Source organism: Seriola lalandi, unplaced genomic scaffold (assembly GCF_002814215.2).
Source record: "Seriola lalandi dorsalis isolate HSWRI2012SDOR001 ecotype SW California unplaced genomic scaffold, Sedor1 jcf7180002054874, whole genome shotgun sequence".
NCBI classification, from domain to species: Eukaryota; Metazoa; Chordata; class Actinopteri; order Carangiformes; family Carangidae; genus Seriola; species Seriola lalandi.
This window is the reverse complement of record NW_019525427.1, coordinates 893,071-908,617: the sequence shown is the minus strand read 5'-3', so window position 1 is coordinate 908,617 and position 15,547 is coordinate 893,071. Positions and strand designations below refer to the sequence as shown.

General features: G+C 39.9%; 2 protein-coding genes across 3 annotated transcripts; both read left to right on the top strand.

Moving 5' to 3' along the window:
* Positions 1–53: 53 nt before the first annotated feature.
* On the top strand, positions 54–10,974 carry inpp5ka (inositol polyphosphate-5-phosphatase Ka). Of its 2 annotated transcripts, XM_023428392.2 has the most exons (14): positions 54–170; positions 499–654; positions 3,038–3,142; positions 3,227–3,335; positions 3,537–3,653; positions 3,984–4,159; positions 4,250–4,361; positions 4,529–4,638; positions 4,762–4,788; positions 6,205–6,421; positions 7,287–7,424; positions 7,512–7,595; positions 7,674–7,778; positions 7,917–10,974. In XM_023428392.2, the coding sequence occupies exons 2-14, from the start codon at positions 569–571 to the stop codon at positions 8,010–8,012; spliced, it is 1,482 nt and encodes a 493-aa protein (XP_023284160.1). In that variant the 5' UTR covers positions 54–170; positions 499–568; the 3' UTR covers positions 8,013–10,974. The 2 variants fall into 2 exon arrangements, with proteins under 2 accessions (XP_023284160.1, XP_023284161.1); XM_023428393.2 differs by lacking the exon at positions 4,762–4,788.
* Positions 10,975–11,242: 268 nt separating this feature from the next.
* tekt1 (tektin 1) lies at positions 11,243–15,426 on the top strand. Its single transcript, XM_023428366.2, has 8 exons — positions 11,243–11,308; positions 12,244–12,429; positions 12,531–12,696; positions 13,094–13,222; positions 13,358–13,504; positions 13,586–13,811; positions 14,670–14,866; positions 15,192–15,426. Exons 2-8 carry the CDS (start codon positions 12,264–12,266, stop codon positions 15,349–15,351), a joined length of 1,191 nt encoding a protein of 396 aa, XP_023284134.1. The 5' UTR covers positions 11,243–11,308; positions 12,244–12,263; the 3' UTR covers positions 15,352–15,426.
* The last annotated feature ends 121 nt before the right edge of the window (positions 15,427–15,547 follow it).

Sequence of the window (15,547 nt, the reverse complement as noted above, 5' to 3'; positions counted from 1 at the left end):
TATTTCAGAATAGAAGCATCCAAATGGTATAGTTTTATTTTGAAAGCGGCGCTTCCGGGGTGAGGGGCGGGGTCAACGGCAGCGACTGTACGCAGGCTGCTGATGATAGTACCGTGCGTTGCTCCACAAGTAGATTAACAACGAAAACAAGTGCTACCAAAGCGTATCAGGTAGTGTACGATAAACCTCCCTCATTTATTCATGTTTTTAGCTCGAATGTTAAATGTTTGATTAATAAAAACCCGTTTAGCTAGCTGCGCAGTGTAGCTAGCGTCACCTGTAAATAACATTTACAGTAAAAGCAGCGGGGCGTGATGTTATCGTTAGGTTAGCTAGGCTATAAGTTAGCTATACGTTAATTATGACAAGAGCTCTGTAAGTGTCGGACACTTCCGCAGTCACATACCTAAAATACAGTTAGCAGTGTTAGCTAACGGTCAGTGATACGGAACAAAACCTTTCTTTTTGTATTTATTTAGTGTTTTTCACTTTGTTCAGGCTCCAGCAGCGGTTCAGTTGCCGTAGTGTATGTTATAGCGGATTTGCCTGATTGGTCCCGGATGTGGAGATGATGGAGGAGAATGAGGAGCAGTCAGAAGTCCAGCAGCCGGACCCCAGTCCGAAGAAGGGAACCTCCGACGGAGACAGTTTCAGGTTGGCCTCTGCCCTGCGGTCACTGTTGCATCCACGTTTGCTTCTTGGCAAACTTTCCAACCCACAGCCCATGAGCTTTCTTTGAAGGTCACCGCCTCTCACGGTGTACAGGAGGGAAAATAATCTCTAATAAATTGCTTGACCACATGTTCCTTGATACTATGTTGATACGCCATGTTTTTACCATAGTTAAAAAAAAAAAAAAGTGTCACACATATTATCAATAAGCAGTACAATCAAACGCTGGATTTATGAATGGACCTCGGCCTGAGATATTTTATATTGAACTGCTGCACACTTGCACTGACACAGGCATAAAATGGCTGACTTTATACCTCATCATAAATGTGGTGATATGTGGGAATTAAACTGCTTTTGTGTCTTGTTTAACTATTCACTGATTCGAAGTGTCTGTCAGTGAATAGTTCCTGGACAGAGTTCATTTTAACTCTAACTCCCACAGTCTATTGTGAACCCCCAGTTGTAGACTATAGAATTTTCTTATGATTCATACCACACTGTTTAAGGTGAAGGCAGACTCATATGTTGCTTAATTTCTTGCCTTTGTAATCCAGGGGAACTGTTTGTGTTGTGAAGCAAGCGATCAGTGCCTGTTGAACTGTAAAGAACCGTAATTATACACTGGGAAATATGGTATTGTGATCAGGGGATTAGTGAAAGTTATTTACTGTAGAACTCAAAAGAGTTTGTGGGAATGATTTTTCTAAATTGGTCAATTTTTTTTCAATTTAGATTTCTTATGGCTTTAATGTTGTTTGAGTCAGTTTTTGTGATTTGGGGAGTTTTCAAAGCGCCAGTCTTTTTCTCACCTTCCTCCTTATTTGGCTTCAGCTTGATTCATTTTCAGATTCATACGGGAACAGCAGATATCGCCTCATGGTCACTATCTTGTGTTGATCTTGTTGTCAGTTTGTTGCTGCCTTCTGTAAACAGAGATGGCATGTCCAAGTTTGAAAGACAGGGTTTACAAGGTCATCCTTATTCTTTACTCCTTTTTCTTTCTACAGCTGCAAAATATTTTTTCTTCTCTTCGTGTCAGCGCTTGCTACTGGTACCAGAACTCCAAGGCTTTCCTGAAAGCATAATTGTCTGTCTCATTTAAGATTGAATGTGCTGCAAGGCTAAACACAATGCAGTTTTGACTACAAATCCACTGGCACTCTGGCAGGTGGATTAGGTTTCCTAATAATGTGGATTTGAAGAAAAAAAATTTATGTTCACTAATGCAAGTTGGTTTCCTAATTATTTTAATAGGCCTAATGTTGAAACATTTTACAATAAGATTAGATGCTGTTTTTAGCACACAAAGAAGATTTGTAGACAAATTAAACAATTCACTAATCACTCGGTGCAACTGTGGAGCCAGGACTTTCCTCATTTCACTCCGTGGTTTGATTCTGCAGCAGCCACCAAAACTTCACACTGTTGCTCATTTGATTCCCCTTCGTGCAATCCAGACATTCCTGAAATCATCAAATTTGGGATTTCTTTTTCTTACACTGCGAACTGTCAGAAGACCGCCGACATCGTTTCACTTCACACTTTGAGCCAGAATGGATGAAATCAGTCGGCTGTTTGGAACGGCAGGGCGCATCCGCTCTGACAGCCTCTGCAGCGATAACACGCAGTCGACGGGCAGCAAACTGGTCCTGCGCCATCGGCTCAACCAGCTGATGACCTGCGTGGATGACTTAGACCCCAAAAACGTGCTGCACGAGAAAGTGGTTAAGACGCTGGATAACGCCTTCCTCATCTGTGGCAAGAGAGCCAACAAGCCGAAGAAAGACAGTTTCAGGTGGAGAACGAGTGTCGCCTCTCTGCTTGTCTTCTCTGTATGCTGAAGGTGGAGATAGTCTGAGTTTTTGTACAGAATTGATGTCACTCTCTCCTTTTTATTAATTTCCTTTTTACCCTTTTCTTTAACATTCTTTCATGGATTTCTCTCCTGTGGGTTCAATGACCTGCACAACAAAAGACACTTTTGATTCTTGGTAATTGAAACCCTCCAGTAGAACACTGTTCTTTGAACTCATGTCAAACATTTGAGTGTGCTTTTAAAGAGCAGAGAAAATGAAGTGTTATGGATGTTGTGAGCGTGGGCACAGAGATGACTTGTCTCATTATGTGTTAACTGTAGCAGCACAGGACTTATACTGTAACCGCTTTGAACTCACTGTAACTTCGTTGATGCGATCATCTTTGGTGTTTGCTGCACTGAATGAAGCTCTTTAACAAGTTGTGAGGTGATACTGTATATTTTAAAGGGATATTATCATATCTAATAACATTGTCCATCTATCACTGATTCAGTATGTATATATTCTGATGTGAAGTAATGTGTAAATGTCTTCCACGCCCACAGGCTGCACATAGTCACATGGAACGTGGCCACAGTTGATCCTGCGGGTGATTTAACCTCGCTTCTCCATCTGAACTCCCCAAAGAGCCCAGACCTCTACGTCATTGGGTAGGTGCTGGAGGGGTCAGTAGTCTGTTTATGTAACTGGATATGTGGCAGGGTGACTGACAATTAAAACTGCGTGTACGTTAGTCTGCAGGAGGTGTACTCCAGGCCGCTGAGATTCGTGTCGGACATTGTATTCGACGACCCGTGGAGTCATGTGTTCATGTCTATCCTGGCACCACGGAAATACATTAAGGTACAGATCTAAAAACACCTTCTTACACCTACACACACATTATCATTTTACAGGTTAACAATAACAGAACTGTCATTTTTATTTTTCAGTAAGAGACGTTTGATGGCTGTAATTTTAGCATTGTGTGATGAGATATTAACAGCGCATAGATTTACATGAAATGCCACATTTGCTACTGTATATACTACGTGTGTGTTTCAGGTGTCATCCATCAGAATGCAGGGTCTGCTGCTGCTCTTCTTCTCCAAGCTGGAGCACGTCCCCTTCATCAGAGACATCCAGGCCACCTACACACGAACAGGCATTTTCGGCTATTGGGTGAGATATACACTCACACACACAAACACACACACAGACGTCATCCTACTTTATTTGCATAAGCACTCGTGCTCCCCAACACCTTTGAAATAGGCTCACTTCCCTTTTTAATAAGATCTGGAGCTAAATGTGTGATTAAAATGCCCCACATCCCACTGTGTGTCACATTGATGAACGAAAACACAGAAGCAGAAGTAAATGTTTAGCATCTTATCCCATCTTATTATGTAAGCTGGTCTGTTTACACTTGATATAAGTTGATGACTTTATCTTTTGTTTCCGTCTTAGTTGAAGTTACATTGGTGTCTTCTCTTCCTGTTTGTCTCTCAGGGAAACAAAGGGGGCGTGTCCATCCATCTGTCCTTCTATGGCCACATGCTCTGCTTCCTCAACTGCCACTTGGCTGCTCACATGAAATATGCCACAGAGAGAGTGGATGAGTTTGAGCGCATCATGGACACGCAGACTTTTGAATGTAAGAAGGCTCCAAAAATCGTTGACCACAGGTGAGTAGTTGTACAGAATAAAAAAACTCCAGTTTACCCAAAGAGATGTTTAAAGAATATGAAGCTTCATTTGTCTCATTGTATCTCCAGGCTGGTCTTTTGGTTTGGAGATCTCAACTTCCGCATTCAGGACCACGGCATGCACTTTGTCCGCTCCTGTATCAACAATCAAACCTACAACCTGCTGTGGAGCAAAGATCAGGTTTGACACTTAGCTACTCATCCAGCTGTTTACAGGGTAATTAACTCCTGCTCATATGACAGAGCAGGGTGTCAGCACAACACTTGAATGGTTGGTGCATGACTTTTATTAATCGTGGTTCGTCTCAGTTTGGGAGGTTGTGAGAATATGTGCGTTGTCATTTGCAGCTGTTAATGATGAAGAAGAAAGAACAGCTGCTTCAGGAGTTTGATGAAGGGCCTCTGGACTTTCAACCCACGTACAAGTTTGATTTAAACTCTGATACTTATGACAGCAGGTAAGTGTCTCCAGGTGACATACTAGAAATCAACACTATCAATCCTAATTAATCATAATTCTACTTTGTAAATCACTCAGCCTCTTATAATATTTATATCTGCACCTGTTTCCAACTTCACAGGCTCTACAGGACATGGTTTGGCTTTAAGTAAGAGTGCAAAGCACGTTTGTGTCCAAATCCCCCCTTAATATTATCAGGTTACCTCTGTGTTAATCCACCCAGCTACACTTCAGTTTGTGTTTACACACAACTTTTAACAAACCAGTAAAAGTAGTATCCTCTTTTTTATACAGTAACTTTTAACCACGTTTTAAAGGCTTAATAAAGATTATATTCACCTGTAACAAACTAAACAAGCAGACAGCTAACAGCCTTTTCAGACAAACATCAGGTCGTCTCTGAAAAGAAATGCTTGTTTATTTTACAGAGCACTGTCTGAGCTCACAGACCTGTCGTTACAGGAGATGATATTGTTATTAAAGGTACCCTGTGGAGTTTACGACCACCAGTGACACGATACAGAAATGTTTTTTATAAGTGGACCCCTCTTTTGTTTATATCACATGCATTTCAATTTCATTTGATTTCACTGTTGATGGTGTAATGCATAGCAATGTACCGGCAAAAGTCCGTCTATAAGAAGATTTTTAGTGGATGTAAACATTTCAGATTTTGAAATATTTTAAAATCGGTTTTACAAATGTTTTATGAAATAGAAAAGACATTCTACACATTAATCAGGCCTCAGGTTTTGCGATAAACTGTATTTGTTTACACTCGGCAGGGTACCTTTAAATAACAAAGTGTTAGTGGTCTACATTAACACAGAACAGCTGCTACTCAACAGCTAACATGCATGGCCAGAAATGGATGTTTTGGCAATGTGGATTTTATGTCTGGTTAATTCAATATGTGTCTGTTGGTTTATAACTGTATACAACTCACACATGGGACCAGTTATGTTGGAGGTTGCCCGGCAACAACAGCTGTTGTTTAGTCTGTAATGAAGAAACTACGTCACATTTACTGTCACAAAGACCAAAGAGGTGTTCGTAGTTGCTTTAAGATGTACAGCACTAGTAAAGTCATTCCACATTTCAACATTTATTTCTTAACACTTTAAAAAACTCTATGTCTGAAGAAGCAGAGTTGTAATAATATAGATTAACATGATATAGAAAATGTCTCCTATACATCTTTCATCATTTCTTTCATGCAGGCTGCCCTTTCTTCAAATATATAAAGATATGACAAGAAAAACAAAAAACATTTTTAAGCATAAATCACTGCAGGAAGTGTCAGTGTTGCTTGTTGTGAAAATATTTTACTGTAAGATGAATTCCTTCAGGTTACTCCTTTTTTTAAAAACTTGTGTGTCTTGATGTCTTCACCCTGTATGTCATGTAGGGTTGAGTAATTGTCTCAACATTGTATAGTTTTCCATGTTTCAGTTTCCTCCCCACTTCCTCATCCATCACTCAGTCATGGATCTCACAACAGTGTTGATTCCTCTCCTGACTGAAACGTCCTCCTCTCTGTTCTCTGTCTGTTCAACCTGTCCAGCGGAAAGAAGCGTAAACCTGCCTGGACCGACAGGATTCTGTGGCGACTCAGATCCAAAGCCACGACCGCCGATGAGCAGGAGGAAAACACTGTGGACGCGAAGCAGCTGGAGGAGGACGAAGATTACCCTCTGAAGATCAGGCAAGACTTGTACACCAGCAACATGGAGTACAGCATCAGCGACCACAAGCCTGTCATCGGCATCTTCACACTGGAGGTGAGAAACTGGAACACAGGCTGTGCTCTCCAGAATGACACAGATACAATTAACCATCCCTCAGCCACTTTTGTGTTTGAGTCACACTCGCTAAAAAACAGCAGTTTTAAGGGAGTCACTGAGCTGTTTGTGAAAATGTTTTTAAAGGTTAGTAGATAGTGAAGAGGAAGACGGGAAACATGGGGAGAGACGGGTGCGACATGCAACATTTGAATTAAACAACAGATACTGCACTTACGAGTGTGCTGTAACCATTCAGCTCTCCAACAATAAATGTTTTTAAAAGACTAAAAACCATAAGCAAGCTTGTAAAGTCAGTTAGGATTGGAAGACAAACTAATGCATTGTTAGTTTGGGTCTTTTCATTAATTTGTTTACAATAACAAAACTGTAGATTATTGCCAGTCTCATCTTTTAAAGGGCTTCAAAGGATAGTTGCTCTTTATTGTCTTAGGTCATTGTTTCTATTGGTTATAGATTTGTTGTATTCACCAAAGTAATTGCTGAGATCTGCATCATCAACAGTAACCGATGTGACTGAAAACGATCAATGAACAGTAAAATAAGAAGTGAAACTCAGGTCGAAGCTACAGAAGAACTGAGAGTTGAACACAGACTCTTTAAAACAAGCGTGGCCATATTTGGCATCGTCTCGTTTCTCTCCCTGTCAGACTTATTTTTAGCGATGTCGCCCTGTTTCCAGATCCCTCACTTGTGGCCCAACTTATGAAAAGAAAATCTAAAGTTGCAATAACAGGATTTATCCTTTTAAATATTTACAAAAGAGAGATCGCTATTTACTGATTCATTTGTATCATAATCCACGACAGTTTCACTTCACAAGTTTATCTCTCCTCGCCTCCAGCTGAGGAAGATGTACGAGACTCCTCTGGTGCGTCTACAGCCGGAGGGCGACTGGAGCGCAGACATCGATGCCATGGTTCTCTACAGCCCTCTGCAGCCGTTCCCCTCCAGTATGTGGGACTGGATCGGACTCTATAAGGTTTGGTGAAACAACATCCGTTTATAATTGTCAGTTTAAAATGTGATATTTCAGTACGAGAGTCTTAAAGTTTTCTGTGACATTCAGGTTGGATTCACCAGTATCACAGACTACATCACATACACGTGGGTCAAAGATGACGAGGTGGCCTTCAATGAGGAAATCATACAGGTAGTAGCTTGTTCACCAGTTAGTAAAAGCATTAGAAAAACCCTGACATGTCTTCTAAACGTGCCTCTGTTTTTGTAGGTGTATGTTAGTAAGGAGGAAATCCCTGTGCGGGGAGGAGAGTGTGTGCTGTGCTACTACAGCAGCACTCTGCGGAGCATCATTGGAATCAGTGAACCATTCAAGGTGAGTCATACTGTAGGAACACATACTGTATCCCCAGATCAGTCCACTAATGGATAATTATTTTCCCCTTCATCTGAATTGACAACCTGAAACTGATTTAAACTGAGCACCAGGGTGATCTGCCGCTTTCTCTTTTAGGTCCACGAGTCCAAGGTAGCCATCGAGGAAGGCTTGTTGCCTGAGAAGATTAACGGACTAGACAAAACCGTAGAGAGTGAAGAGCTTTGGAAGTGATTCATAGCTGTGGTATGATGTAGAGATGACACTGTCCGGGGCCTGGACTACCCAAGGCTTTTCATCACTGTGCATCTTAACCTGCCGCTGAAAGAGCAGATTAGGAAACACTGCCTGTTCATGCTTTCACATGTCACCACTGACCTTTCTATAGCTACTGGTGCGGTTATTAGTTACTTACACTTCTGGTCAGTACACTTTATGCTTTTTTTTTTATTTTACAACTGGTCTCTATGGTCACATTTTCTGTACAGATGTTTACCAGAGTTTAAAAGCTGATTTAAAACCTGACAATTAACGGAAACTCAAATTTAAATTGGCCTTAACCTGAGCAAAGAAGTGCCAGCTTTGTCTTGTGGGCTAAAACGCGGTGCAGCAGTGAATCTGATAGGTTCATGCAGTATGATGAAAACCTTTGATTGGTTGCCATGTGGTTGGTGAGTGAGGAATGGGAGGGACCAGGTTAGACCGGAGATTTTGAAACACTTCCCCATGGGTGTGTGGAGAAAGAGATGTGAGGTAACATACTGTGTTAGGTGAAAAAGAAGGTGCATACAGGCCGCTTTATGTAGTTTGACCTATGTATTTGCCCTGTTAATCAATACGATCAACAGCTGGAGGCCGGATAACACAGCTCATCAAGACTATTAAGAAACTTTAAAATCATTAGTGCTTGATTGCTTCATCAAAATTTATATTCCTGTTCAGTTAAAACTGAACACACACACATGATTCACATATTTTTTGATTTGGTGAAGTGATTAATCTTCCCACAATATTATCTCTGGTGTTCATCTCTAATAAACGTCTGTTAATCCGTTACAAATCGTAGGAAGAAGAAAGTTCCTGTAAATCCAGAACTTGCCTGAGAATCATCACTTCAACTGTTAATGGCTAATTTGGCATAGTTTTAATGGTGTAATTTTCCAAAATGTAAACAAATACAGGCAAAAAAAAAAAATTAGTTCAAGTTGTAGCCTACAGTTTACTAATTTATATCCCTTGCAGTTGTCTTGATGTGTCAGTTTGAAAGCCCTTAGACGTGTTGATAAAATAGAAGGGTAAGTATGTTGTAGGAAATGTTGAGGCCTGCTGCTTTGTGTGTGTCAGTTGCTAAAAAGGAAGTTCTGTCTTTATGGATCAAAATATTTATTTTAAAAAAAACCTCCAGATGCTGAAGTTGCTGTCAGAGCTGCGCTGGCTCAAAGAAAAGCTGGAACTCGTAGAAAGTCCAGAACAAACCTGTTACCGTTATGAAAAGGAAAAGGGAATCACGAAATTAACAAAGCTCTTTGTCCATTTTTTCTATTTTGTGACTGTGATCACAGTTGCTGCATGGTTCACTGCTGAGGCAAATGTTCACTGCTGGCTTAGCAAACATGAAGAGATGTCTATCCTTTGTGCGACTAATTAGCATGCTCATGGCAAATATGATGCTGGAGCAGGAGCCGACTTTCCATGTGTTCGTTTCAGTCTGGCTAAAAGCTTTAAAGTAAATAGTGTTCCTTGTTGGAGGGATAATCAGAGCTTCATACCTGCAGGAGGAAGGAGCCAAAAGGAAACGCCCCACCTTAAAATAAAAACTGAGTCACTGCACAACCAACATGTCACCTCAAACTCTGCTGAAGTCTGTGGGACCACTGAACATGTAGTCTGTCAGAAATAACGCTATCCTAATAAAGCTGAGGATAAAATGGGACCAATCATGTTTTTATACAACAAATTTGTATCAACGAGGCATTTTTGCTGACAAATGTTCGTGACATTTTATATTGTCTTTTGCTAATTGTTTAGATTTGCCCCAATTTACTTCAGTTTGACAGAAGACTGAAATGAAGCTTGTATTTGGTGGCCCCCACAGACTTCAGAGATTTGGCTGACAGATAGATAACAATTGAATAAAAACCTTTAAGACAGAAATGAGGAGAAGTTCAGATTTATTGAGGTATTAAATATAGTTGATCTGACTATTTTCTTTCCTTTCCACTCTTATATCTTTAAAGAGATGCTGTATTTATTAAAAGTATTCTTCATCATAAAATATGATAATTATTAGTCCTGCAGGGCTGATCTTAATCTGTGAAACTGTCCTGAAAGCAAAGCTGCAGTATGTAAGCTTGATCTATTTGTGTGTGTATGTTTAAATGTTAAATGTTATTTGTGATATTCATAGGGCTCACAGAATATCTTACCTTGGTGTGTGAGTGGACTGCTATAGAAAGATATGAAAAGATTTTGGCAGTTTTGATTTTCTCCTCATAGTATTTTAATTAACTTCAGTTGTTCCTGGAGAACTTGAAAACAGATATATATAGATAATATAAATTTAACTTTTTTGAGGAGCAGATTACTGATGACTAATTTTCAGCTTGCGGTATCATTAACCCACCAGCAGCTTTTCTTGATAGTAATCATTCCCTTTTTACTGTTTGTGGCGTCACAGAAAGACATGTTGCACTGTTTATTGTAAGGAATTAGTATTAACAGCCTTATTCATTAAAATTAGTGCGTATTAAGAAAGAATATGAATACCTTGTTTTAAGAGTACAATATGGATTCAACAAGTGCCTTTGAAATGATTATCGCTTTACATTTACTGTACTGTACTATGCTGCTCAATTTTGATACAGTGTGTATCTTTAACATTCATTGGATTATTTCTGGCATAGTTTTCATGGACTTCCTTGTTTTGACATCCTCTTGATTTTTAAAAATTGCTGTTCTAAACTTTCAGCTCCATGAAGATTTTCTTTTACTGGATGTTGTTATTGGCTTGCTGGAATCAATTATATTAGCCAATTTATAATGTCACTGTTTATTTTATTTTAATTTTGTTTTTGAACTAAAGAGTTGACTTATTTTCTCAACTACTGTAGTAGGATAATGAAATGTAATGTACTGTATCAGAATACCAACAAATGTATAGCTTTGCAAATGCAATTATTAAATGAGTCTCACTTTATTCTTTGTGTGGCCCATTGATTACACTTTTTTTTTTTTTATTATTAATAGTCATTAGCAGTAGAATTTCTGGCATCTTTTTTGTGTCAAATTATAACGTTAGATCATTTACAACAATAGTAACTGTAACTTCTAGCTAATGATTTTGAATTTTTTAGCATCAGAACTGTCACATTTCAAGATGACAGCAGCTCCAGAAAAACTGACCGCGTCCGTCCATGACGTGTCATGTGTTGCCATAGTAACCGTTTGTTTTGTTACATCTGAACTCCAGCGAGACGCTGAAGACATTAAAACTGCTACATTTCGTGTTTTTTTTAACCGCACAGAACAAGGTACGTTCAAACACGATACTTGTATTTAATCATTTATTAATTTATTTATTTATTTTGCTGTAATGTATCTTTTTGTGTAACGTTACAAAGCTAGCAAGAACCGACAAATAATGTAATTTTCAAACCGATAACTAGCTTAAAAGTTAACTGTGGCGGCTAATAACGTTAACGCTCACTTTTTTGTAGCTCTCAGTACAAATTAACATGTTTTTTTTAATCCTTTTTTTTAATTAAACCTTTTCATTAAGGAAAACCTGTAACAATTGTAGTTACATATATCCATTTCAAAGCAAATACCTAACGCAGCTAAATTATATAGTGCCTATTTGTATGTATGACACTGCTTGAACACTTCAATCCACTGTTTCAGGCATTGTAAACCTGTCACGTTATCAATGTTACCCAATACTTTTTTCGTTCAACAGTACATTTGCATGGTGTGTTTAAGTGTTCCTATTTCTTTCTGACATTTCATGAATATATAAAGTTCAGCTTCACCTAAAGGCCTTAAATGTCGTTGGAGATGATTCTCACCCAGCAGCACCTCTCACTGAGGAAATGTCCTCTGGAAGGAGATTAAGAGAACTTTTTTTTATATCTGAGTGGTTTAAGATAAAAACGTTTCCTGTGGCTGTTTGACTCTTTAATGCTATAAGTCCTGCACTTAGAGGCATATTTTGTTTTTTGTTGGCTGTCTTTGTAATAATTCATGGTTTGTGTGTTTTTAATACATTATTTAACCTCTTAATTGACTGCATGTATATCATTTTTATCTTTTACATATGTGTGTTTTATAATGTACTTTTATGTTTTTATTAGTCCTATGCCATGTAGAATTTTGTCATGACTGTCCTGTTGCACTATGAGCTCATCAAGGCAAAGGCAAAAGTTAACACAGCTCCTTTTATGTTCTTCTTTCCTGTCTATACTGTCAGTGACTGACCGCTGGAGAATAATGTCGGCTCCGGAGCGCAGCCCCCTGCAAAATAGTGGACCTAATCTAGTCAGTATTGAGGTTATGCGGAACCACTCGGAGCTCTTCAGAGCCGAATGTATGAGGCTTATCCTAGAGAGCGATAAAGCATGTAAACGCATGCAAAACGATGACAACAAGCGTCTGGGTAAGTGGAGGAATAAAAAATCAGCTTGTCTGTGTCGACATTGCACAGACTCCAGAGGTGAATTGCAGTGGGGGGTTTTATTTTTTTCTTCTGCTTTTCAGATCAGCGGGTCAGAGACATTCAGTTCCTGAAGAAGGAGCTGGAGGTGAAGTTGGAGGAGATTATTGTGGAAATCGATGTCCTCATAGCATTGCAGGGCAGAGTGGCGATGGCCCTGGAGGCTTGTAAAGAGCCTCTGAGAGTCACTGTTGTCTGTCTGGAGGAGAGGTGAGGATAAAAAGGGATCTTGATCAGCTAGAGGAAGAATGTATTGTAGTGTTTTGCAAACTTCAGAAACTTCCCTTGCAAATAACATCTCTTCTGTCTTTAGTTTGCTGTAGCTCGGTCCAAACTTTCAACACCTTTTTTCTCTGTGAAGCTTATGTATAAATGAAAAAAGTAAAGCCATTTGAATTAAGAAATTCACTGCCCGCTCCCCCTCAATAAGTTTAAAGGATTTATGTCACCAGCAGAATTAGGGCTACAACACTATTTTGTGTAAAGGAAGAAAGTTCTAATCAAAAAGTTATTTAAATTAAAAGTTAAGAGAAGAAAGGGTTGGTTGCAGCGGCAGTACGGACGAGCCGACGAGTGAAGCTCTTTGTGTTTGTTCTGTGACCTGCAGAATGAAACGTCTTCCCTCTGAGCGGGTGCACGATGATGTGGACAGAGAGCTGCTGAAGGAGAGGGAGGTTATCGAGGGGGTGGCCTCCCTCCTGCAGCGCGTGCTGGAGCAGATCACTGAGCAGATACGGTAAGAAAGATTATATGGACTCAAATCAAATGGATATTATGATGTTTATTGTCTTGAAACCTGCCGGGAAAGAAAACATCACTGACTAGAGTCGACAGTAAAAACCAAGACTAAACGTACTGTTGTGTGTTCCAGACTGAACCGATCTGCCAAGTACCATTTAGAGCAGGATCTGAAGGAAAAATTTGAGGCTCAGTGCATCGACAACTCCTGCGCCATCATGACCACCAGTTCCATCAAAAACCAGCAGAAGTTCAAAAACACCCTCAATGTTTTGCCAAGGTGATCTACAACGTCTTTGAGGTTAAAACGTTGTCGGTGTACGTCTGCAGGGGCTCCGTCATATAACTCTCCGTCTCTCAGCTTGACAGTGACTCCGAAGCAGTGGGAGAACATCTCAGAGATCAACATAACCAAAGCGGAGCAGCAGAAGACCAACTCTCTGTCCCTACGGGCCCTGGTGGAGTCTCTGCTGGAGCAGACGACCGCTGACATGCAGAAGCAGGTCCAGGTCACTACAGAAGCCTTTCAGCTGAACGTCCAGGAAATCAAGTCTTCCAAGAGCCAGATGGAGGATCAGCTGAGCAAGGTAAAGATGTGTTTAGCAGGGAGAGAGAGAGAGAGAGGTGAAAAGAAACAAGTGGGAGGCAGATGTTTTTAGAAAAATTTAGTCAGTTTATTTTGATTTATCATGTTTATATTGAGTTTTTATTGAAAATTAGATATTAGTCAGTCAGTGATTATGTTTTCACTATGGATGAAGAGGTGGAAAATAATGTGACTGGCTTTTTTCGAAGGGAAAATTGGATTCAACAGGATCACACTGGAGTTGATACTAATAACGCTTTAATAGCACATGGTTTGAAAGCTGTTTCAGGAGCATTTCCATTCTGCCAAGAGACGTTAACACTCCTAAACTTCAGCATAAAAACACTATTGTGTTGTATTTGCATAATCAGTATTCATGATTTAATGTTACCGTCTTGTCCCTTGACACGGCATTCACAAAATGTTGGCTTCAAAACTCTGTGGGACAGGTAGAAAGTACAAATTCTGCAGAGGAACTGCAGCTTCAGCATGTTGATTGTGCTGAAATGGAATAATATTTAAAGGGTTGTTGCACCCAAAAACAAAAACAAACATATTTTCATTTACTCTCAGTGGTATTGTATGAAAAAGAGAAAATGTAACGAAGGAATTCATTAAAAAGAGAAACAAAAGGTGAGTTTGTAATGAAGAGTGAATGTATTCATAATAGCTTAGAGTTGCCTTATGACTTATTACTTCATTTCATAGTCCCAGGAAAATATTTGTAATAAGTTGGTGCCATTTCTTTCCAAGGTTTTTGTACCATTTTTGAACGATTGTAGCTTGAATCTTGCTTCTAATTCACTATCTGTGCTGTAAATACTGGTTGACCTCTGTGTGACACGTCCCTCCTCTCCAGATTCTGTCTGAGTTTGCCAGCCAGCAGAGGATCAGAGAGGATCTCCTGGTGGCCATCACAGAAAATGAGCATTTCCTGAGTTTGGCCCAGGCCCGGCTGGACGTGCGTCGCCAGAGACCTGCCAAGGAGCAATGCCACGATCCAGCACAGACCCAGCTCCTCGCCGAGGTCCAGCAGCTCACCGCTCACATCAACAGGTAAGGCCGGGACACACTCGCCTCTAATGTAAATGGACGATGCAACATACGCATTTTAAAAAAATTTATGCTGCAGCTATTGTGGCTGCTAGTTTACTTTAGCTTTAACCAGGGGAAGAGTTCAAACATTATGGTAATAAAAATGATAAATTTAATGTCAGAAAGTGTAATGACTGCAGGAAAAACAAAACCTCTGAAATATATTTATTACTTAATTAAGTAATTACTTAACACTGTTCTTCCCACACTGGCTGATGTACTGTTTAGAGACCTGACCTTTCAGGACAAGTCGTTATGTGGCGTCTCTTTATCTCTGTGCTCTCAGACTGCACGAGGCTGTGGCCCGGTCAGAGGAGGAGCAGAGGACTCTTGTTCGCTGCCAGCTGGAGCTGCAGGAAAACATCGAGATCAAGGCCAGCTCTCTCTACATTGATGAGGTGATCTGCAGCCAGCACAGAGAGCCAATTATCATACATAACTTCTGAGCAGTCAGCAACAGGAAAGGTTGACAGATACCTATTATTTCTTTCAAAATGCAGTTCTATAAAATTCAGCTTTAAAATACGTGTGAGTCTATTTCTCTTTAGTTTGGTCTAAACAGGATTTCAGTTTGGTCATTGTGACATTTTTTGCGTTATCTGACACATTTATAGTGGTTTGTTTGATTCCCTCATGAAAAAC